Source organism: Carassius carassius, chromosome 18 (assembly GCF_963082965.1).
Source record: "Carassius carassius chromosome 18, fCarCar2.1, whole genome shotgun sequence".
Classification (NCBI taxonomy): domain Eukaryota; kingdom Metazoa; phylum Chordata; class Actinopteri; order Cypriniformes; family Cyprinidae; genus Carassius; species Carassius carassius.
The window spans coordinates 22,051,346-22,077,703 of NC_081772.1; the positions used below are offsets into that span (position 1 = coordinate 22,051,346).

The window sequence follows — 26,358 nt, forward strand, 5'->3', positions numbered from 1 at the left end:
ACAGACTCTGCCCAGTTGTTTTATTTGCTTTTCTTTTTAGTCATTCTCTAGCAAGAAACGTATTCTAAACAAAAGCTCAAAGCCCAGTGTGTGAATGTGAGTGTGTGCAGTTGTGTGTCCATACACATAGAAGTCCACTGCAGATAAGAAGTGGAGTGTAGGGTTGAAGACTTACACATCTAACTTTGACTGCAACCGTAAAAAGCTTCCATCTAAATGACTTAAGCCTGAGCAACACCAATACACACCCACACACACACACACACACACACACACACACACACGAAGAGACAGACACAGGGTCTTGTGCATATAAAGCTTCTTGGCTGAGAAAATAACCAATAGCTAAAGGAAATAAAAAGATGCCTTTACTGCCTTGTGGGGGAGGATGGGAAACAGTAAAACTTTTTAAGGGACGGGCCAAAAATGAGCTGCTCTGAGGGAATATCGCGGCACTGATAATTGAAGGGACCACAAGTAGAATATATATACAGTATATGTTTGTTTTTTTTTGCATGCAGTGAACAAGCCTTTTATATTCCTTTATATCTAAATAAATAAATAAATAAATAAATAAATAAATAGAAGGAAAAGAAAAGAAAAGAAAACAATTTTGTAAGTGTGTGCACTTTGGATAGGTTAAATGCAGAGCACGAATTCTGAGTATGGGTCACTTGGCTTTATGTCACATCACTCAGTTACACAGTTCCGTAAAACATGATTACTCATAACAAATACATTTCATGTTTTCTGTTAACAACCATTCCAAGAAAAATGTGTCTTGTATTCCATTACTACAACTAATTTGTTCATCTTTTATCAAAGCCCACCACAGAAGACACACTGTAAAAAATGATTTTTTGGCCTTGTAAATAAAGATAGCATGATTTAAGTAAATTTTACAAAGAAATCATATTTTGTCTTTTTACTTCAAAATGTCACGTTTAATTCAATAAGCTACTTGAGGTTTCGCTTTAATTTATTGTACTTAAATACATAAGTATATTCTAATGGAACTACCCAAGTAATATTTACTAGTGTTTTGTCATCTAATGAACTAATGCAAAAAATGACAAACGCAAGTAAAACTTACTCCACGAAGCCAAGCAATCTATGCGCATGCGCATTGCTTTGTTTCTTGGTTCAGATTCGGAAGTGGCGCGAAGAGGAAAGCAACGGTAACTTTTCTTGAAGACAAGACAGATGTGATTTTTACACGGTAAGTTATGACATTTTGTTCATTGGTCAATTAAGTTACATTTGCAGAAGCTGTTTGCAGTCCTGGTGGTTAAAGAGTTAACGCGTTAAGTTAACTGTTAACATAGTTGAGGTTGCTAAAGAACTGATTTGCATAAACATCCGTTATTAGCAAACGGCGTCTGTGTCGAAAACAATTGTCTTGTATTTTACATGTAAGGTTAATCTACGGAGACACTTGATGTAGGCTACAGTGAATTTTAAAATGAACTTTGCCGGACGTGAGCGGCGCGATGCGTCGAGACAAAATAGCTAGCAGCTATAGAAAGCGTCCAAGGGTGTGTGTTTATTTATCTGTGTGAATAAATAATTGTGACCTTGCTTGTTATATGAATTATAAATAAAGGTTTCAATTAAAAATTGGACATGTAACTTGTGCTTACAGCCTCGAAAGTCATATTTAACGTTACGAGGCTGGAATGATACCCGAGCCCAGCATGGGTGGGCCATTAACTTTAAACGTGACGGAGAAAACTGCGTGCTAACGTTAATCCCACATTAATCCACATCAAATACACTGTTTTGTTTTATTGATAACAAAGATAAGCATTTGATGGATATTAATCAAGTTAAAAAGAGATTATATTGAACCTATACAATTAACAATACTGTATGTCTATACTTGAACATTTGTTGTTGATGCTTAGGCTACTTGAATGCAGTTGTTCCAAAATAAATTAACTGTTAGTATTTCAAATCAATAAGATCAGTATATTTATTCAAAATTGGTAAAACATTTATTTCTGACATTAACATTTCTAATATGTTCCACAGATTGCAACTCTTCAAGCTCCATGCAAGGTAAGTTGGCAATAATTCTTACAGCTTACAACACTGATTAACCTTGCAGTATGACACAGATTTCCATAGAAATAGGGCTACACACACATGGTGTATATATATATATATATATATATATATATATATATATATATATATATATATATATATATATATATATATATATATATATCACTTCGCAAGATGTAAACACTGGTCTAGCAGCATTTCATATTCACATTGTTTCATATTTAAACATTTTAAATACATAATTAAATCATAAAGATATTTTTGTAAAATTTTAATTCTGGTTACAACTGTAAAAAAAAAAAAAAAACTGAAACTGGAAGTTCTTCTGAACCAGTGCTGTTTACGTCTTCTGAATTGGTGTGTGTGTGTGTGTGTGTGTACATCTTTTGTTTATTGCAGCTGCCACAGCATGAGGTGGTTGTGTAAAAAATGCAGCTTTGGGTCAAACAAAAGACTACAACTTTTAAAACACTTACGGCTCAAACACGGAAATTCTGGCTGTCAGTCATCGACCCCTTGTCTTTATACTGATTGCCCTTGTTCATTTAAAACATTTAATGCTCTTCGAACACATTTGTCCCGAGACCACACAGAATCAGACAAACCAACAGAGGTGCTTTCATTTAGTTGTCTTCTATGCAATTCATCGTCATACTCTTCAGAGAAGCAATATTTTGAGCACCTTGGCAACCATCTGAAGAGGTACGAGGTAGTGACTTGTGTATTCAAAAACTGCAGCTTCAGCACAAGCATTTATTCAACCTTTGCTACCCATAAACACAGGCAACACAATAAACACTCCATTGAAGATTTTAAAATTGAAGTCTTGAAAAAATACCCAAATCACACTGTTTTGCAAAATGATTCAGAGGATGACACAGAACTGGATGAAACTTTGGATGAAGCACAAGATAATTTGTCTGAAGATATAAAGAAGAAGTTTGGTCAACTTTTTCTAAAGTTGGAAAGTAATTTCAACGTGTCAAACAGGTGCATTGATCAAATCATAGATGAGCTTCAGTTCATATCCTCTTCTGCATCTGCTCCAGTTTTGAAAGATGTTGTTGAGTCCACTTTAAAGAGCCATAACTGTGACATAGATCCAACAGTTATCTCAGATTTGGTGAAAAATCTGTGTGAATCAAACCCAGTCAGTTCAGCTTTAGGGAAAGATGGACCTTTTTCAACAGCATATAAGAGGAGAGAATTTATGAAAGCACATTTTTCAGTTGTTGAACCAGTAGAATACATACTGGACAATAAAGACAACAGAACATTCCAGTATGTTCCAATACTCCAGTCTTTGTTGCAAGTCTTGAAGCATATCGAAGAAAAGGACCTAGTCACTCAAAAAAATACTGGATGTGGATCACAATACCAGTCATTCCATGATGGATCTAACTTTCATGAAAATGAATTTTTCACCGAAGATGTCGAGAGATTAAGTCTTATTCTGTACATCGATGACTTCGAAGTGTGCAATCCCTTGGGAACTTCTCGCAAGATTCACAAAGTCATTGCTGTCTACTGGGTGTTAGGAAACTTTCCAGCACATGCACGATCAACATCAGCATCTATAAATTTAGCCATTCTTTGTAAGGCAGATGACACAAAGCGATTTGGATTTCAGAAAGTTCTAGGGCCACTGTTATCCGATCTTCAAAGCTTGGAAAAAGATGGTATTTTTATTCCAAGTTTAGGAAAAGTCATGAAAGGCACTGTGGTGAGCGTGGTAAAATAGGGAGGAGGTTTGACGTATCAAAATTTGAATACCGCCCAAGCCTAACACACACGTACACACTTTTTTCCATGTAATGATATATTTAATAATATAATATTAAATATATAATATATAATATATAATAATATATTTAATGACGGTGAGACCAAATCTCTGTGTGGGGCACTTGTCACATAAAATTAAAGAGAACATGCAACTTAAGTGTACATTATTGTAACCATTTTGCTCTTATTTGTGTATTTGACAGGATGTAAGCAGAGACATGATTAAAGATACCATCACCAATCATGTAATGAAGATCATTGTACTGGGCAGCTCTGCAGGAGAGGGAGATGCCAACATAGCTGATGTCATCATCGTCATTGAGGGAACTGAGGTGCTGTTGGGATGTAAGAATCTCACAAATGCGTGCCTTTTGCTCATGGGCTTCATTTACTCCCTGAACTTAAGCTATCCCCCAAAGCTGAGAAACACATTTGAAGTGTTTCAGAAAATCTTTCTTGGGCTGGATGCTTTAAAGTTTTCTCCAAAAGTTAGCTCTTTGCATAGAAAGCTACTAATGTAAGCCTGCTAGTTGTTTTTTTTTTTTTTTTTTTTACAGTTTTTGTATTTGCTAATTTGTTCAGCAAGTGAGAATGCTCTAAAGGTTGCATAATTTAAATTAGAGCAAAGTTTGTACCGTTAAACAGAAACATTGTAATGCAGTGCTGCTAAAGAAAACAGAAGCAGAGTTTTATTTGTTTTATCAAAGTGTTGTATGTAAGATCAGTTAAGCATCTCCCGTAAAATGTTTGTGGTCTGTTATAGCCTACACAAACACATTGAAACATCTTCGATAGTATAAAGATGCTGAACAATTTTGGCCATGTTTTTGGCCAACAGTTAATCTTCATGAATGTGTCCAAGAATGTAATTAAAATAAAACTCAACTCAAGGAAAATGTCTTCTCATTTTTTTTTTTTTTATTGAAAATATAATTTGTAATTTATTACTAGTGATGTTAAGTAATGTTTACATGATTTTTAAAGTAAAGGTTACTCAGGATAACTAAAAAAGATAACTAGGACTCTTATGTAAAAAAAAAATTAAAAATCCTAGTAGATTTTATAAGCCTTACTTAAGTAAAATATACAGGCAAAGAGTCAATAAAATTTACTTGGAAAATCCTAGTAAACATAACTTAAACATTACTAATTAAAGCTACTAATAAATGTTTGTAAATTTATTAGCCTTTTCTGAGTGAAAAAAGTTAGCAAGCTTTTTTCAAGTAAATACTACTCCAAATTTTTTACAGTGCACCACATTTTCCCCTCAGGGAAGGAATTAGTGAAACCTTGCTGTCATTCAAGCAGCATGAAGTATATCGTGATTTATGATTCCCTGTCATGTGTTTTGGAAATGGAAGGATCTCACCTATTCAGATGAAATATGCCACACAACCATTAAAATTGTGGATGTTACCGCTGCCAAGTCAGCCACATATGTACTGTATAATTGTGCTCTAATTCATTTCAGGTTTGTCCCTGAATTTACATTGTGCCTGGTCCTTAGCAACGAAACATAAAATATATTTCAAATCAGTATCAAATGTTTAAGCAGGTTTTAAGGGCTTTGTAAGTTGGCAAGTGGGTATTTGAGTGACTGACAGACAATACGAGTAACAATCAAATGCATCTCAGGTTTACAGAGGCTGAAGTCAAGAGTTAATCCTGTAATTCAGTTACTTTGATTTTCAGAACAATTGAAGAAACATAAGAAGGTCGAATGGCTGTTATTTAGTGCATCATTACCAAGAATCTGTACATCAGCTTTTCAGTAACAGAGCATGTATGTGCCATTTTTTAAAAGTGACTGTCTGCATTTTTAAGGGACTTTGCTTGGGGGGAGCTGTCCTCAGATATATCCCTATTTACACTGTAAACACTAAAAAGAGCCCATAATTTGAAATAATAGGCTTAATGTGCTAACTTGTGCTACCAAAGAAATATAACAATTATGGCACACAGTGTGCAATTTCAAGTTATATATAATGACAGGTTTGAAGTTCTTAGAGGCCGTCATGTGTCTGGGAAGCAGGTACACACACTGACGCAAAGCGAAGACGGACCATTCTATTGGATTTTAACATTGGATTTTAAATATAAATCTTAATTTAAAATTTAAATCAGAGGGCTTCAACCCTTGATAAAGAAACACTCAGTGCTCTTTTTAGCTAGGACACATTAACTTGATCAAAGGTGATGGCAAAGACATTTACGTTGTTACAAATAGGCCTACGTTTTATTTCAAATAAATGCTTTTCTTTTAAAACTTTGCATGAAAATCATCATGTTTTCACAAAAATAAGCATTTAAAATACTGATGATAATAATAATAATAATAATAATAATATAGTTGATTGAGCAGCAAATCATTATATTAGAATGCTTTCCAAAGAATCAAGTGACACTGAAGACTAATGAGACTGAAGATGGATGAAGCTGAAAACTCAGCTTTGCATCACAAGAATTAATTATATTTTAAAATATATCAAAATAGAAAACAGTTATTTGAAATTGTAATAATATTTCACAATATTACAGTATTTTTTAAAATGCTTATGCTTTCTTTTTTTTTAAAAATCTGATCTTAATCTTAACCGAAATTTTTAATACATTTAATACATACAAGCCGTCTTTTAATACATTCATTATAATAATAAAAGTGTATAAAACATAATAAACAATAACATAAAATCCAGGCCTGGTCGTCTTACACTGTTGTGACTCCTCCTTTTATTCTTCCGGAGCTCCTCCGTGGGACTCGAGACCGGTGAGTGACGCATCATCATTAACTCCACCGGCCTCGCTCCGTTCCCACGGCTCTCGGCCCCGCCCCACTCATCACAATATGTAATAGCTATTTTAATGGATTTTCAACATTAGCATCATATGAATTTACATTAATAATGAAAACACACCCAAGTACAAGAGTTTAATATCCCACAGTGCACCACAGTGCTACATTTACCACTGCCAAAATACACAAAGTTAAATCATCCCCCTTTTTTAATTCACAAATCAGTGAAATATCAGTTTGTCCGTTGAAGTTAATATTGTCATATTGTAACATTGAATACTGAACAAAAATGTTTCCCTGGTTTTAGTTTCAGAAATTACTGGTCACCTTAAAATGAGTTATGAATTGGGCTATATCGTGGCGCTCTCACTGGCATTGTGCTATTAAAGCAATTATCACCCGACTGCTGTACCATGTCCTGCTTGGCCCATCAGTCTGCATCCCAGTCAAGGCAGGTCATATCTTTTAAGGTCACAGAGGGCTGGCCAGTGAGTAATGCTGCAATTGGCCTTTCTGCTACATGAGTGGAAATGCTGTGCCATGCTGTGCATAAATAAATAAATAAATAAATAATTAAAAATCCACGCTGCACTGACAAGACCAAAAGAGCATTGTTGCTAGGAAGTGGACAAGTGTGTGTGTGTGTGTGTGTGTGTGTGTGAGGTGGATTTACCTGAAACTGCCCTGTTTGTAATTAAACACTGTTAAAAATGCTTTTATTTTCACCAGGAATCAGCATAAGAGATTAGTCTGTTAAGAAGAGCACAGGATTGTTTTCTCTAGCCGGCAGCCAAGATAAACCCGGCTGAGGAGAGTGACGGCTTCCTGTCGCCCTGGTGATCGGGGTAGAGTTTGGCTCAACTGGACGCTTCTCGTGTTCCACGCCGGAGGAATAATAACAATGACTTTCTGCCCGTGTCACTTAAAGCGGCGTGATTAGAGCTGAGAAGAGCTGGGCTGGTGTCAGCAGTGCGGTTATGCCTGAAGGGCTGTAAGTGTGAGAGTTTGTGTGTCTGTGTACAGAACGAATAAAGGGCCCCATTGATGAGAACAAGTTCTTCTTGTTAACCTATCAGTTCAGTTGGCCTGAAGCCAGCCCAGGCATTCTCGATGCATGTTCTCACACCGAGAACGCTTAGGCTACTCAAACATTACTGCTCGCGTCTTTATGGCCTATCATGCACTGCCGTCCAACATGTCACAAGAGAAAGAGAGAGACGGAGAGAGAGAAGATAGTCATGAGATTTAAAATCTGAACTTGTTCCATGGTTTAAATAAGCAAGAGGATTTTTTTTCATTCCTTTCACTGTGTTTGTTTCTTTTGTAGGGTTTTCTCACAGCAACAACATTTTTGACTGTATGTCGACTGAACAAAATTGGTTGCATCTGAACGACAGCTGAAAATAAAAAAAGAAATAAAACACTGAAGCAACCTGAAGAACAAAGCATGCCACTAAACAGATACTGTGTGTTTCCGTGTGTGTGTCTGGTTTGTATGTGTTTCGCTTCAAGTATCTGTTTTTACTGTGGTTGATACTGAGAGTGGCATGGAATTTTGAGAGAACAGTGCCATTAAATCTTTTTCTGCAAACCACCTAATTAATCAGACGATCTCTCTCCAGAGTTTGAACGCATGTCACATCATCCAATTCCCTTTATTAAATTCAACTCTTGCCGTACTTTAGTGGATAAACTCATTCATATATAAAGAAATGCTAAATATGATCAAGTAACTTGAAAGGTGACGATAAGCCTGAATGTTTTAATTATGCATTCAAAAAGCGCAGGTATCGCTTTCATCCAGTATCTTTCAGCATTATTAAACGTTTCAAATTAGTTAGCATTTTCTAACCCATACTATGTTTTTGTACTAAATATGAGAGAAGGAAATCTGGTGATGACTGATTTAAGTTTAAGCAAGTCTAAGTTCGTTGTTTATAGCATTTTCTTTAAATTAACCTCCATTATCAATGGCAAGTAAAAATACACATGGAATGGTGTACTGCATCATGGTATTCCCATAGCATGTAGAGGAAATCTGATGTGACAAACTAATGCTTTTAACATTTCAGAAGTTCAAGAAAGCCACATGATAACAGCGTCCCTTTGGGCAAACCGCAAGACAGAAAATATCAAGAGCAATACATCTATGCATGCTTGAAACAAAGAAATCAGGCCCTTTGCCAAAGGCGTAAATGTTTCAGATCTCGAAACAGATATGGAAACCGAACTCCATTGTGAAGATTGGTAGCGTCCCACAATGTAAGTCAATGCCTTTGGTAATTACATAAAGTTATAAAGGAATAAAATATATCGAGTGTTGCTCTGTAGGCAATGTCGTTCTAGTCTTAGCACTGGAATCGTGACCTCAACTACTCGCTGAAGTAATGATCACAGAATAAACTACATGAACTATGTCAGTTTGGTAAGAAAACTAGCAGGAGAATAAATATAAATGTAAATCATTCATATGGTATATTTCAGTATATTTCCTGTGTCAAGAAATTTCTCGCAAAGGTCAGATTGCTAAGATTAGTAAATATTTGTCCGCCTAATAATTTGATTTAATTAAAAAATTATTCAACCAGATAACATTCAACCAGAGTTGGTGAAAAAAAGCAAGCACACACACACAGTATTTATTTATTTATTTTATTTACTTATTATTTTATTAATTATGCATTGAAATCCATTGTGTGTGTGGCTGAAGTTTGCAAATATTTTGTGAGCCACTAAGTATTAAATCTAGTTGTGTGTATGTGTGAAGATCTAATGGATTCATTCAGTTCTCCAGCAGCGCTGTAATAAAGTCTATCTTAGCGTTCAGCCTGACCCTTAGGTTTCACTGGTTTCACTTTGAATAATGAACACGAGGTTGTGATCTCTTTGTCTTGAGTCGCGGTGACATGAGGACATGAACGCCGCAGTCCAGCTCTTTGGAACAACGTAGTTTATCTGAGGTGCCACCGTCTGAAGGGAGAGAAAAAAAATGAGTTAAATGGAGGACGCAAGGCATGAATTATACAAAGGGCCCAGACACACACTGACCTTGGTCCCCTTAAATTTTTCCTTGTTCCTTTCCTTTCTTATTTTGAGAGGTAGCTAGCTAGCTAATGCACAACATCCCTTTGTGCACTTGTAAGAAAGAACAGAGGTCATTTTGGTTTCTCTGGAGAGTAGGGCGATTAGCAATATGTCATCTGTAGTGTCATGCCTCAGTTGTTCTAAGAGGGGTGGTGTGCACTTGAGCTAAAAAAACAAAACACAAATAACGGAAAGGAAGACGAAAGAAAGAGTTTTTCTGAGTACCAACATGCCTCTGAGGTGCTGTGCCGCAGGACGGGCTAATCGATGCCATAAATCAATAAACTTTACATCATCACTTGCTGCGGCCTCCAAGTGAGGATCATAGCATAACACACTTCCCCGTCGTACCGAGTGTGCTTTTAACACCAGTATTAACATATCCCAGCATTCCTAGTGAGTCTCGCTGGGAGATATCTGAGACTTCTCTTTAAAAGTCGGCTCTCTGTGCGTGGAACAGAAGAGAAGTAAACTGTTTTCGGCTAAACCGCAGGGAGCAGATGGAGGTACAGATTGGAATGAAGGGGTTTTTGCCTGAGCAAAGCCATATGGGGGAAAAATGTTATTTGAGGATATTTCTTACATGTTGCAAATGAGGGCAGCAATAGCGGTGGATCGTAAACAAACCATCCTGTAAGGACGTGCAGCAAAACATCCACCTCCAAAAACCAGAACCTCTTGATCTTGACCGATTTGCATCTGTCTCGAGGCAAGGGAAGTATTTGGGCAATTGGTAAAATGTAAAGAAATCGCACAGCACACACACACACACACACAAAAGGACTTGTACAAACTGACTGGATCAAGCTGTATAAACAGTCTCGCATTCACACCCTTGTTGAGACACTTTCACTCATTGTAAACAACGGCAGTGTAAACATGAAGCAATTACCATAAAAGCGGAACATAACCCTGCGACAGTGTTAGATTCAGCGCATAAATCACTAACTTGGATGATGGGAGTGCCTGAAGCAATAAACCCAAATCAGACATGGCTTTCAGGTGTGAAATTGAATTTTTAAAAGATGCAATCTGATATTAAAAGAATTATTATCCTGCCAAAGAGAATTTTAGTGTGGATGGTTATCAGAAGGGGCAAGTGCACTTAGTCATCTAAACCCATTCTTAAGGGCTTTTAAACAGTTATTTCATCTTTACAGCATCATATGAAAGCCATTACAAAACTATGAGAAATAAACACTTAAGTAAGGCTAAACTGTTTGCCTTATTTAATTATAATGGGAATTAATGGGCTGGAATAATGAGCTGGATACACACATATACATGCATACATAGACTGTATCTAAAGGGGCTATTACAGAGCATGCATTTGAGTTTAAAAATGAGAGATGTGGGTCAGTGCGGAATGAAAAAATATGATCTGAAGATTTTAGAATGGCATGTCTCTGCAAAAGACGTGAGTGCAGTGACACTTTCTGTCTAGTTCATGTTTGCAGAGAGAAACAAGGGAAAAACAAAGTGCGATGTAAAATGTGTTCTGTGTGAACGGCCCCTAATTCGATTGGCCATTTGATGATCAAATAGTTTTGATATTCTGTATATCATCTGGCACAGCTGCAGGTAATATTGCTTTTATACTGCAATTCAATAAACAATTAAGTTGACATTGGGTAACTTATATTTTAGACTCAATATTGCATCGATATTTTGCTTTGCCAAAGAGTTCCAGTTGAATCAGTGTTTAAGAGTGAATCAGATGAATAATTCTAAAATTCTATATTGTTTAATTCCTGGGATTCAGTGGCTTTGAATGAATCAGTTAAGTGAATGATTTAATGCCTCATTCATAATAACAGGCACTTTGCTGTGTCCGAAATCACATATTCTCTGAGTAGGTGCCGTTTTGAATAAGTAATTATGTTCTGTATAGTATGAATATGTGTAGTATGAATGTGATCTGGAAATACTACATTGGTCATATTGACATTGTCATGTGATCTACTTTACCAGTGCCAGTTGTCTTGGTTCACTGTCATTCATAAATCCATCACAGTTCAGAACATCAACAAAAATAGTAGTTTATCCAGGGACATTTTACCTACTGTTTTAAGAATACTCTGAGTTCGGACATAATAATCTGTTCACATGTTGCTTTTTGCTTACTGTATAGTAGAGAAGACTGTGATTTTAGATGCAGCCACAGTTTCACTCCTGAATGAATCTGTGATTTTGAAAGAAATGGTTGCGTGAACGATTCAATGACTCATACCCATAAAGACAGTCGGTTGTTTGATTACGTTTTGCTGTTGTTCTATTTATTAATTTACTTATGTATGCATTTTTTTATATGCTATGCTAATTCATTTTGACAAGAACAAAAAACAACAAAGTTACTGGCTACAACAATGTAACCCACAGGAAGAGTCAGCAATACAAACAAATGCAAATGAGGAGTGATAAAATTAGTGAAAGTAGTGAATTATTTACAACTGAGCAAGTAGTCATTTTCGATTTCATCAGGATTCTTGAAAGGCTGCTTAGCCAACCAAATGTCAAGATTGGATTTTTGTATAATGTTCGTTTTACTTGTAATTACCACCAGATGAACTTCAATCAAGGTCTCAGTCTAGACTCATTTTTCTATGTGGTTTCTAAATAATGTCTTTGCCAGAAAAAGATGTTTTCTTATAAGTTTTTCAAATTCAAAAATACCAGCTAAAGTTATTAGAAGGTGAGAAAAAAAAAAGAGCTGTCAGTCTTTGGATTGACAGAAGCTCAGGCTGACATGTGTGGCAGACACTGACTCCTCTCTGACTCTGCCTGTCAGTCTAACTGAAACAGATTATGTCACAATGGCTTATGCTCTTGCCAAATGACTGCTGGCACAAAGTCTGTGAAGTTCAGAGATTTTTTCACACTGCCCTGCAGTATATAAATACATTTCCATCTGCACACCAGACTAAACACCAGCTTACGCACAAGTGTTGTCGCGTTTTGACGCACTGCGAGTTACTGTTGTCTATTTAGTGATCTGAAGGGAATATGCTGACAAAGCCTCGACTGTGAATAAACTCTCTTTCTCTCTCTTTCATTTTCTCTCCATCATGGTAGGCTGAGCACAGGAGAGCTGTTTTGACAACAAGATTGACCATGAGTGTGTGTGTTTGTGTGTGTGCTCATTTGCCTCATTTGCAACAAAACCGATTTGCCCATTGACATTATGCAAACTTTCATTTTCTCAATGCCCATTAACTGCTCACAAGACTTGATTTTGCATTTATTAAACTCTAAAATATCTCTCCAGAGGTCATTTATTAAGATAAAAGCAGATACATTTATGAGTGAAGAATTGCCCTTGGGAAATTGGCCTGGTCAATCACAAACAATGGCTCAAGCACACAAATACCCTGAAGCAGCTGCACCTGAGACCTCATAGTAAGTACGGTCAGGGTATAAAAAAGAGGTTAGGATCGTGAGCGCTATCCAGGGATCAGATCAATACTATCACTAAAATCATAAACATATTCAGATTAAACACTTTCAGTCATGCTTTACAATATTCAGTAGATGGCAAAAAAAAAAAAAAAAAAAAATATATATATATATATAAATATATATATATATATATATATATATATATATATATATATATATATATATATATATATATATATATATATATGCCCTTTGACCACACATTATTTTTAAACATACTTTTCACACTCCAACTCTTTCATTTATTTGTTTTTTGTTCATCAGTGTATATACACTAAATACTTTATTATGTTGTCATGCCACGTCTGTTTATTATAAGCTATCTGGGTTGTTTTTTTTTTATAACAAAATTTATGGTCAGTTGTGGGTTATGTTTTGCTGGGATTATAATCAAAACATTTGTGCATTTACTGTTACTATAATTATATATATATATATATATATATATATATATATATATATATAATTATATATATATATATATATATAATTATTATATATATGTATATATATATATATATATATATATATATATAATTATTATATATATATATATATATATATATATATATATATATATATATATATATATATATATTGGAAAATGACTATAGGTCTGTTTAAATGTATAAAAAGAGGAAAACATAGATCTGTTGTGGCTGTATTAATTATCTAAAAATTATTTAAAAAATATACAATTCAAGAAATATTAAAATATATATATTTGTGAGTATGTTGCTTTTTATGTAGATTACCAAAGTGTTTAAAATCAAATGCTTTTGAAAAGTAAAAATAAATAAATAAAGGCAAAAGTGTACAACATTCATATAACAAAGACAATAAAATATTTGAAATCTGTCCTTTAGAACAGTTCTTAAAAATATATATATAATAAATAAATAACAGCCAAATACACTTTTGTTTATATCATTACTACGATAATCAAATATATTTGCGTGTAACTTGAACTCTGTGACTTAAAATGTTAACACACAGTTTAATCATTCCCACAGTGCAGCGTTGTCGACCATCTGATTGTAGCTCAGCACTTCCTCTGAGAACAATAAAACACTGAGCTTGTGAATACAGGTCCAGTGCAGGTGACCCAGGATGAGGGTTGAGGCGACTCAGCACCACCAGGGGAAACCCACCCCTCTCAGACTTAAGACTTCCTCCTGCCTGAGATCAGTAGAGGGAAATTTGCAGCAGATGTGACTTCAAACGGCAGAGCTCCCGGCAGGATTAGGGCACTGGATAAGACCCATCCTGCGGCTGCCTCTCTGACCTGTGTCTCACTGTCTTTCTCTGCCAAATAGGCAGGAAAAAAACAAGGCCTCGCTTGTTGCGAGTCCCTGTTTTTACAGCTTGCCGAAGCTTTCTCGCTCCGCTGACTGAAACATTGCATTCTTTGACTGTCCTCTTGTGAAGGACGCTCTGGGCCCATTGAACACTTGCTCTCTGACCATCTTGTAAAGGTGTTTTCGTAAGTGCAAAGGAAATGAGGAGCTGAGAAAGACGGGGCCTCAATTAAAAATTATCATAAGTCTTTATATACAAAACTGTTCGTAGATCTCCAAAAAGTTTCAAGCACGGGGCAGATACTAAAACCATCATGCGTGTCATTTCACAGAAGACCTTTTGATTTTTTACATCATATTGATTCAGACTAGATTGAAATTAGTCATTTGACAGGCCAGAGAGTCACCAGAAATCGATTACACCACACAACCATGCAAATCTACAAAACCACATTATACTTTAAAAGTGCAATGCATGATGGTCCTAGAGTTCGATTGGGTATTTTTCTCTCCGTGTAGTGCTCTGATTGTGGATCGGGTCCAGAGGGGTCAGTGAGCAAGGGCTTTGATCCAGATTTTAAGCTTTGCCTCCCAGACACCCACTGAGTGCTCAACCAGCAGAATAAATGTGACCTGAAACCTATTTCCAGTCAGATCTCTGGAACCTTTTTATCAGATGTGATATGAGTCAAAAAAATATTTATGTAAGACTTTAGAATGGTACATTTAGAAAAAGAGATGCTATAAACCACACAGTGTTGTTTGCTCTCAGCTACTGTATACAGATTCAATATTAATAGAAAAACTGCTGGTCATTGTGAAAATTATGTTAAAGTTGAGGAACAAGTCTTAATGAGTCTACAAATCAAAATCATTGTACACACTAATTATTTAGAAGTACTATTAAATTTATATTTTCTTTAAATATATGAGCATACTTTTCATGTTTTTTCATTTTGTTTTTCATACAATTTAATGCAATGGAATATCAGTTTAAATATATAATTATCTGTATTCAAATGAAAAACCATTTATATTGTAACGATTGTGGCAGGGCCAATGAAATTCTTCCTGCCTGCATGAGGTTGGTTAGTCCACTTGTTGAGTTTCCTCCTATCAGTGGGCTGTAGCAGCATATATAAATGGGCTGGCTATGGTGTTAACGAGTCACCGCCCCTTCACGGGTCATCATTCGGTCGCCATCCAGGTATGTTGTGTGACGTTAGCTGGGTTGTCTATGGTATAATGTAGCTAACATTAGCCTATTTTCAGAGTGGCGTACGAGTTTCCTGCAGCTGGCAGTTTATTGAGGTTGTTCCCCCTCTGTCAAAGTTTGGAGTGAGAAGTACGGCCAGTATGAATGTTTACACTTCAATATGGAAGTGCTTAGTTTCCGCTGGCACACCCTGTCCTCCCGATCGACTGGACGAGCCCTTAGTCTGCATGTATGCGTTTATCTGCCTGACTGGTTTGGTTCCCAGGAATCGTACCCATAAGGTATGTGATTTTAAGTCATTCTCGCCTGGGTCGCGTGGCAATCTTTTGTCAAGAGAAACAGATTTGAAGTAATTGTTCGTAGTTAATTCGTCTGATTGTAAACTTGTAATTTTATAGATGCATCAAGTAGGCTACGGATGGGTGGCGTCTGCATTGCCGATTAGCTTTCTTACGGTTGGACTGCGTGGAACTACTGTCCGAAGGCGCTGTTACTTTGCTGTTAACAACTGGACGGACATCGTTGTATTTTGTGTGTGTGTTTGTGTTTTATATATTTTTATTTTGTACTAGTTGTTATTTCTATTTTGATTTCAAATCTGTAAGGTTTAAATTGAAAGTGTTAACACCTCTATTCCATTAGTTGTCTCTGTAAAGTGACAATTCTGAGTGTTTCAAGTGACAATTCTGAGTGCGTTTCAACTGTGACAATTCTCTGTGTAACTTCATTCTGTCGTTACAGGAGCTGAGTGCGTAAAGCAGGGGCGGATTGCTGGTGGTGGTCTTTCTCACGAGTGCTGTGTCATGAGTGGCGTGTGTGTGTGTGTGTGCGCACAGGTGTACGGGCAAGGTGACTTGCCGTGGAGGCCTTATGTGCCCTTTATCCCCTGCCCTGCCTCGGCTCCTTGTTCGCTGACTTCTCAGGTCGCTCGGTGGGTGTCTTGTTGAATAGTGACATTGTTACTACTACTGTGAACGAACCTGTGTTATCTTAAAGCATAAATTCCATTGTATTGTCCCTGGCAAGATTCCAGGGTGGCGTAGTCGCTAGTCGATCTCCTCCGATTCCCTCGCCCCGCTACACTATGCAGTTTTAGTTCTTGCAACCATGCCTTGTATAACTCAAAAAAATATATATATTTTGTACTACGACTTATGTAAATTTATTTCATTGTATGTAAAATAAATGCTTGTGGTTAGTTGGAATTTCGATTCAACTCAGTGAGTCAGTTCTTTTGAATAATTTTAGAATCAAAAAGAATCGAAAAAAAATTAACCCGCAATTGTGGGAATGTGAGTCGTTGGATCATTTACTCACCCAATTCATAACAAAAAGTCAAAAAAAAAAATCACTTTTACTCTTAATGATTTTGGATTTCTAAGACATGCACAAAAAAGATGATGCGATGTGGCCATTCAATTTCAGCTTAAAATTTACATTGTGAGCATTTAATTCATTTATTTATTATTAAATATTTAGCATTTAAAAGTTCTGGATACTGACACACTGCAGTAGAGGTAGAAAAGTCTAAAATCAGTTAAAATGTAATCATATTATAGTATGATGTACTGTAGGTGGTCTTAAGAGAACAATTATCTGTGCAATTTTCACAGTGTGCTGGGGAATATAAATTGCGCATGAGTTTTCATAGCAGCCCTTTGAACACTTCAGACTAATAAAAGTCCTATGAGCAATAGATCTGCATTTGTTTATTTGAGTGGCTGGCTGCTGAAGGGCCATTTGGTTCATTAAAAGCAATGTAAAAATAAAAGAAATTCCTACACTTGCATAAAAGGAGCTGTAAATTGAAACAGAAAGGCATGACTGAATACTTCAGAAAACCTTGTGCTGTGTGAGTATTGCTATCCATTCTGGTAATGTAGCACTGTGTCTCATACTGATTTACAATATACAGAACAAGAAAGTAGAATATTGTGAACACAAATTTTGCTATTAACTATATTATTGTCCACACCCACACACAATAACTTTTATCATGATTATGTCATCTGTCACTTCAAATGCTTGAATTCTGATTGACTGTCAATGTTTTTAACAACATTTAAAAAAAAAAAAAAAAAATGGTCTGAGTGTGATTACAACTAAATCTTTCTTCAATGTTGCTATCATTGTAGATGTGGTGTGGATGTCTCTATTCTATTTAAAAATGTAGAGTATTTATGTATTTCCGAAAAATAAAAATAAATTTTATATATATATATATATGTAGTGAAGGATGTTGAACCATTTTTGAATTTACAATAAAAGTCGTTTTGTTTGTACAAAACCTATATTTTTAAGATTCCACTGGTTTGTATGACATGAGTGTTAGAAAATTGGTTTTGTTTTAATGGACATTACTCATTAGCCTATTATTTTACTTCTGGGTATTTTTGGGTTCAGTATATAATTCATTGTCTGTATGGCAGAAGGATTTATGTTGAAATGAAATTTTGTGGACTGAGAAGGACAAAGCAGTCAATCACTGACATTTAGAAGATAAAAATAAATGAGAAAGACATCTTGAAAGTCACTAAAAGGGCTCTTCGCAACACGATACGATGAACTCTGATACTAGGATCAATTTATTTTCAATCAGGAGGGAGACACTCTCATTTCTCAATGTTCAACGATTATAATTCGCTGCCCTTCCTTGTCATTTAATCTAACGATTGCAAATTGATTGCCAAATCATCCGGGTCCTTATAATTGTGTGGAGTTTTGCCTCCGAGTGGATATAGGCCGACATCAAGCTGTCCCTTCACTGTTTGTCGGGTTCTATTTAAATATCATGTCACATTTACAGTAATCTGACCCTGATTAAAATGTATAGTCTGTGAAAGTGCACTATCGGAACATTCTGTGCGTCTTTCATGCCAATGAGTGAATAGTTAATGAACATTATGATGCCTTGAGCTTTTGGAGAGAGGGAGAGGGAAGCTGTGCCTGAAAACCACTGCCTTCGCTGACAGGCCTTAATAGGAAGGCAACAAGGCACATAAGTATACAGTATACATACACATTTCCGTTAATATTGATTGGTTATTGCTTGCTAAGATCTGTGGTAAAAGTGGTGCCTGACGGAACTGTTGAAGTGAGTAATCAATTAACTAATGCATTTTCCTTTATTTGAACTCATAATTGAGAATTAAGCATTGCAGTCTCTGAATATTTGCTTGGAAACTCTAAAGCTGACTTGAATTTGTTGTATATTAGTAGACATGACGTTATTGGAAGACTGTCTGAAGGCACCTACCTAAGAAGGTGCTTTCATACAAACACACTGCCTGTCAAGTCAATGACTAACTGGGTAGCAAGACAGCTGTCTTTGGTTTTCAAACACAGGCAAAAAGAGAAAGTGATATTCCCCTCAGCCACCTCGAGACAATGGAGAACGTCTGGATAAAATAATTATTACTGTGTGAATTTATGACTCATTAGTGTATTGGACATTGCTGCTTCTTTCATTAATGCTATATGTTATAATTTTCATTGAGAAACAACTTCAATTTTTACTTAAATCTTATCTTTCAACTTTTATTCTAAAGATGATTTTGCATCTTGAGGCTTGACATCTACCCGGTCATTGTATTTGGATAGAAAAGAGCAATCATTTAATTTAGCATTTTTGGCCCATATATTCTTGTGGAAAATAATAAAAAATTTACATTATTATGTAATCGGGTCATGCCCCCCTATTTAAAAAGAAAAAAAAAAAATCAAAAGAATTGATGTGAATGAATTTTCCCCTTTTCACAATTTAACTAATATATAAAGACGATTATATATAAATATATAATCTTCTTTATATATATAAATAAGTTTATAACTAACAGCTGTGAAAAATAAATTAGCAAAGAATGATTGAATGAATGAAGACATTTTTACTCTGTGGCAGGAACAAAAACAAATGGGAATCTATGCAATAGGCTATGCTATGGCGAAGACAAGGCTATGGTGATTAGTGTTGTGACATAATTTCACTTAATGATATTGTCAATAAACATATTTTGCCCACAGAAGCGAGCTCTTATTCTTAAACAGGGATGAGGAAGTTAAAATTTAAGTGTCATTCCACCCCAGCCTTTAATGTCTTTCCTCAGGACAGTGTGGGAGGACCGAGAGAGAGAGAGAGAGAGAGAGAGAGAGAGAGAGAGAGAGAGAGAGAGAGAGAGAGAGAGAGAGAGAGAGAGAGAGAGAGAGAGAGAGAGAGAGAGAGAGAGAGAGAGAGAGAGAGAGAGAGAGAGAGAGAGAGAGAGAGAGAGAGAGAGAGAGAGAGAGAGAGAGAGAGAGAGAGAGGGGGGTGTGCAGTGAACAGATCATTACCAGCGCAGTTTTCCTCTGTAAACATCTCTCGGAGATCAATCGGAGAACTCTTGTGTTTCGCTTTCACGAAGTATGAAGATATAATACGCGGCGACGCGGATGTATTTGGGGCTTCTTTTTTTGCGGACTCCTTGAAATGTGGATTCTGAGAATGTGAATTTGGTGTAAATTAGAAGTTTAAACGAGGGCTCAACCACGAAGAAAGAAACGGAGGGAGTTGCTTTGGTGAAAAGTAGTGAGCGCGGACACTGAGCTCTCCAAACGGGAGTCAGTATGCTGTCCGGGGGAGCCGAGGGCGGAGAGGGGCTAGGAACCGTGTCGGTAGAACAGCATGTTATGGGAATGGCGTTGGATCTGTACATCCCATCTATCCTACCGCGCGCATGAAGAACAAGAAGAGAGGGACAAATGTTCTGTGTACTTCGGGTATACGGATAAAATCATGTTTGATAAGGTAGGCTGCTTTTATTGGAGTACTTGCATTTATTCTGCTGGACGTTCATTTACCTGTCTAAATACAGGAACATTTTAAGTTAAATGGCCACGAAAGAGTAGGCTACTTGCAAGTTACATAGCCTAGTTTCCAGATATTTCGTCCGAAACTATTCTGGTGTAACTATGTGCTTTTACTTCTCCGCAAACTGCTGCGATCGTATGTTAGACTATGGTTTGATTGTCAGCATTTCTTAATCTCAAATAGCATATGTAAGGTAAATAGTGGATAACCAAAGCGGTTTATCAGGTCAAACATCAATGCGTATCATAGCATCGTTTTTCTTTTACTTACGGTCTCTCAGCATAGTGATTATTCACTCACACCATCAGCTCGCTGCTCTCTCAAGTTCACCTTATCCGCATCGAAATATCTCGAATACGATACAAACTTTCGGTCTTGTTTTGTCTTTGCGCATTTTGTTTTGACTGCGAACATGCGTTTTGGTTAAGACACGGTGTAAAAACTATAGTTACATTAAGCTGTGGTTGTCAGACAATTTTCGTAAAAATTATATATAAATATTATATATATATATATATATATATATATATATATATATATAGACACACACACACACACGTTTCAGCCATTAAGGAATGCCATTTCCTTAGCTGATAAATAGTATATATAAGCAGTGTAAAAATAAAAGGTGGTAAAATGGAAAACCACGATGAAACCAACGTTCAGCAAAACTGGCCTTTCCATAAACAATTGCCAATAAGCAATACAGACAGAATACAGTATGACGCCCCCCCGCCACCCCCACACACACGCAAGAAAAAAAATAAATAATAAAAATACAGAGGAAAAAGAAGAAACGAATAACACATGACAAGATTGAGGCAATATAGCCTACATTAGTAATACAAAATACCTTATTGCACACATATGGTTAGCATAGCAATAATATATGCATTACATAAATAAATACATACATACATAAATAAATGTTTCCGATAAATATAATGCAGTCTAGTAATGTATTATATGCCTTTTTCCCTCCAGTCACTATGTTGTAACTCAACTTTAAAATAATATTTTTGTTTAAAATAAATAAATAAATAAATAAAACAACATCAACATTTTACAGTTTAGGCTACAGTTTAGGCTACTCTTAAAAATAAAGATTTTTAATTGTTTTTAATGGTTCAATGAAGAACCTTTTTATATTCATGAATATGCAATTTAATGTGGTTTCAATTATGGTTTTGTCAAATCTAAACAGCTTTTTAATAGGCCTGTTATTATTATTATCATTATTATTATTATTATTAATATATATATTTTTTTATATTTAAATCACATCTGTTTAGGAAAGACAAGCATTCTCTTGCCAGTCATTGATTGTCTTAACTCTATTAACAAAGCAGATGGTACAAGCCACAAAAGCAAAAATCCAATGCCAGAGGTGTTTGCTGAAGGCTCAAGATGCAAAAAAGTGTGTTATTTTACAGTGACAATAAAAACACAAAAATACAAACAGGACTGACTGAAAAGTTCCTAATTCACAAAATGTTAACATACAAAAGCCTTTTTTCGCTCCACTAGGTACAAAAAAATAACAAAAACAAAAAACACCTTTCCTCCAATGTTCATTGAAGGGCATCAACTGCCTTGCACAATTATGTGAAAGTTTATTTAGATGAAAAATTGTGCACATTTATTTAATTATGTAATCTCAAATTGAATTACAGTACAAGTCTGAACAGTAGGCTATATTCAGTATGAGTTCTGAGTATGATTCTGAGAACTTGAGCAAGCACAAAACCTATGTATATATATTGCAGGTAGAGGGTCTAAATTATACCCCAATCCAATTTAATTTGACAGGCAGCGTTCATCACTTTGAATTGTGGATAGAACATTGCATATTTTATGATGCACAGTGAAGGGCTGTTTGCCATATAGTTAACATAAAATATAACATAAGCAGTCATGCACATGGAAAGACATTTAATAAAAACTAATTATAATTTGGTTACTTATTTGTTCATTTATTTATTACTGAAATGTTAAATAAATTCAAACTTGTTTTATATTTCAGTCATGCGCTTTTGATTTAATAATTTTAAGGCATTTGTTTTCTGAATGCTTTTATTTTTATTTGTGTGTGTTATGAAGTCAGTGGAAGAACAAAACAAACAAGCAAAAAAAATGTATAACATTTATTGGCCTACTAAATTTTTATTTATTTATTTATTTATTTTGTGAACCCGCACTTTTGTATTCTAATTTCTCCTTCTTTTGGAACAGGTCTCTGGACCCAAATGTCACATATTCTGGAAACAGCTTGGGCTGAGGCCCATCAGCACTTGACAGCAGGCTGGGAGGTGGACGGTGTGGCTCAGTGCTTCAGCACTCTTTCAGTCACACCCTGCTTGGACCCTGCAGTGAGCGAGAGGAGACTTGCAATGTTCTGATTCCTCAGCATGGATAGCTTGAGTGAGAGAACCCATGCACTCTAACGAGACCACCTCTCCAGACAAGGGCTAGAAATGATCAAGGGATTACTCAAATTCCTGGTTTATCTGCAAACTGCATGTTAAAATAATCTTTTAGAGGACTTGTTACATTTTCTTTTAACTCCCTCTTTTCTTGCAATTTCCTTTCCCTCCCTCTATTTTTCACTATGGAGTTTCAAGCCGGATTTTGGAATAACGATTGTACTTCATTGTTTCGCTTTTGGTTGACAGTGTTGTTGAGCTTGCATGTGCAGTTCAGCCCTGTCTCCTCTTGTCCCAAGGAGTGCCGCTGTGATAGAACATTTGTTTACTGCAATGAGAGGAGCCTGACGTCTGTGCCTCTGGGGGTGCAAGAGGGATATAAAACCCTCTTCCTCCACAACAATCAGATCAACAATGCCGGCTTTCCATTGGAGCTACACAATGTTGCCTCTGTAGAAACTGTTTACCTATATGGAAATCAGCTGGATGAATTTCCCCTCAATCTTCCCAAGAATGTTCGAGTCCTGCACCTACAGGAAAACAACATCCAGACTATATCCAGGGCAGCACTTGCCCAGCTACCCATGCTGGAGGAACTCCATCTGGATGACAACTCCATCTCAACCGTAGGGGTAGAGGAGGGGGCTTTCAGGGAGGCTGTCAGCCTCAAGCTTCTTTTCCTTACCAAAAACCACCTGAGCAGCATTCCTATCGGATTACCGGCAGATCTCAAAGAGCTGCGTTTGGATGAGAATCGCATTGCCGACATTGACGAGGATGCCTTCCAGAATGTCACCACCCTGCAGCGACTTTTGCTGGATGGGAACTTGCTTGAGGATGATGCCATCGCTCCTGGAACCTTCCAGGAACTGGTCAACCTTAAAGAACTGTCCCTGGCCAGAAACTCCCTCACTACTCCACCACCGATGCTCCCTGGCGCATCCCTGACCAAGCTCAACCTGCAAGAAAACCAGATGGATATCATTAAAATGACAGCCTTCAATGAGCTTAGTAAACTGGAGAAGTTAGATATCTCCAGCAACCATCTTCAGTTTCTTCCACCGGGTGTCTTTGATGGCTTGAGAAACCTGAGGTACCTTAATACAAGAAACAACCTTTGGCGTTGTGATTGCAGTATTAAGTGGGTCATTGCATGGCTCAGGTCTCTGCCATCTGTCATAAATGTCCGGGGCTTCATGTGCCAGAGTCCAGAAAGAGTGCGTGGCATGGTAATTAGAGAACTCACCTTAGATGCCATCGACTGCCCAGAGGGTACAGTGCTGCATCCCTGGCCAACCCATTCATATCCATCTACATTGCTACCCCGCAGAACCACAACCCTCACCATGACCACCTCCAGAACCACCCACTTCACTACCATTTCACCCACTGCTTTTTACCCCACCTCTGGCAAACCCACACCCCCAGTTCCACATTTTCCACTCGGTCCCCTACCTCCTTACGAAGACCCCTTAAAAATCTCCTTTCAGGTAGTTAATTCTACCTTCATTGATGTGAGCTGGGATTCTTACTTCACTGTGACGGCTTACAAAGTGACTTGGGTCAAGATGGGGCAGAGTTTGATGAGTGACATCACTCGAGAAAGAACAGTCCCGGGATACCAACGAAGGCTTAGCCTGTCAAATTTAGAACCCAGGTCTATTTACCGCATCTGCGTGTATGTTCTGGATACTCTTAACACGTACAGACCAGGCGAGGATACTATCTGTTCTGAGGCTAAGACCAAATCCACATCCACATACTCTGAATCTGAGCAGGCTGCCCAGCAAGACAACACCTCCACACTCCTATTGGCTGGAGTGATAGGTGGGGCTGTGTTGGTGGTCTTAGTGACACTTCTAAGCTTGTTTTGCTGGCACATGCACAAGAAAAGCAGGTCGTCATCATCCAAATGGAAATACAATCGTGGCAGGAGAAAAGATGACTACTGTGAGGCCGGCACCAAAAAGGATAACTCCATCCTGGAAATGACTGAAACGAGCTTTCAGATTGTTTCACTAAACAATGAGCAGCTTTTAAAAGGGGACTTCAAAGTTCAGCCCATCTACACACCTAATGGAGGGATTGGCCTCAGAGACTGTCACCTTAGTAACAACAGCATAGCTTACTGCAAGAGCAGTAATGTACCCAGTGTGGACTTCTGCCAGACATGATGCTTTTTGACGGATGCTACAACCATTTCTTCAAAGAAAATGTAGTTCAATATACTGTACAATACACATATACATATATAAATACATATAAATATATTTCCAGGTGCAGTTAACATGGCAATTTATACTGTGGACACGTTTGTGGAATTCTGCTATATTTTCTATTAGTAAATATGAAATGGTTTTGTAATATGTGAGGCTCAAAGTGGTTTCGCTCAAGGACGCTGTTGATGTTTTCTATTATCAATGCACATTGGCTACCTGCTGCAAATGCAGTCCCCAGGTTTTGCCTTTCAACCACTTTAAGATCTTGAAAACGTTGCTAACCACACAACCAAAATATGCCCTTTTGCGCTGAAATACAACTACCCCTTCACACAACAGTAGTTAAGATAACACAGTGGTCAGGAAACCAAAACACCGCTGATTAAGTTGCAGTAGAAAAAAAAGGAGCCAAGGTTTTCTTTATTTTTTTTTGGCTGGGGGGTTGAGGTGCACTTTCTTAATGCAGCAAGAGAGCATGAGCACTCATTCAGGAAATGAGCTTTTGTGGAAAGTACATTTGAAGGGAAAATGGACCACTCTTCTACATTCTGCAGTTCTCACAAGCAGCAGCCTACAGTACGTCAGTGACTGCGGTAGGGAAATGGTTAGAAGGGTTCCTGTGCAAGCATTTTCCAGTGATTATTTGTGTATCATTTTGCCCACCAGGGGGCAGCTTGTCTCAATATTCAGAGGATTGCAGCTCAAATAGACCACAGAGACTCTAGCATGTTAAAATTATGATTTTTATGAGAATAGCTTTTGTGCAAGAGCCTTATTGTCAAGTAATTAGCAGTCTAAACATTAAATGAGGTAATATAATAGCTAAAACCCTGTGGTAAATTATTAATATCCTGAGGGAGCTCTTTAATCTCCTTCATATTTCTTTAATTATAAATTATAAAACATAAGAAAACAATGAAAAACTTCAATTTTAAGTCTGTATTTGTCTTTTATATACTTGTCCACACAAAGCCAGAGCTTTCCCTATCCAATCTTGTTTTTCCTCGTCTCAAGAAATATCTGCATTAACACAAAACCAAGACAAAACGATTTAGCATACATGCCAGACCAGCAAGTGGCGCTGTAATTCTGCCACAGAGATACACAAAAAATGGAGCAGAAGACTTGGACTATGCACATAAACCTTGCATGCGATATACAAACGAACATGGA

The 26,358-nt window shown here is 36.8% G+C and overlaps 1 protein-coding gene across 2 annotated transcripts in view; it reads left to right on the forward strand.

The window, feature by feature from the left end:
* The window catches only part of LOC132092665 (leucine-rich repeat transmembrane protein FLRT2-like), a 38,193-nt gene extending 12,054 nt beyond the window's left edge, over positions 1-26,139 (forward strand). The window contains exons 1-2 of one of the 2 annotated variants that reach the window (XM_059498999.1): positions 20,035-20,480; positions 22,776-26,139. In XM_059498999.1, coding sequence (XP_059354982.1) covers positions 23,152-25,140 — 1,989 coding nt within the window. In that variant the 5' untranslated portion in view covers positions 20,035-20,480; positions 22,776-23,151 and the 3' untranslated portion in view covers positions 25,141-26,139. Of the gene's footprint in view, positions 1-20,034; positions 20,481-22,775 lie in introns of those variants that run through there. The other variant, XM_059499000.1, reaches the window with a different exon arrangement.
* The last annotated feature ends 219 nt before the right edge of the window (positions 26,140-26,358 follow it).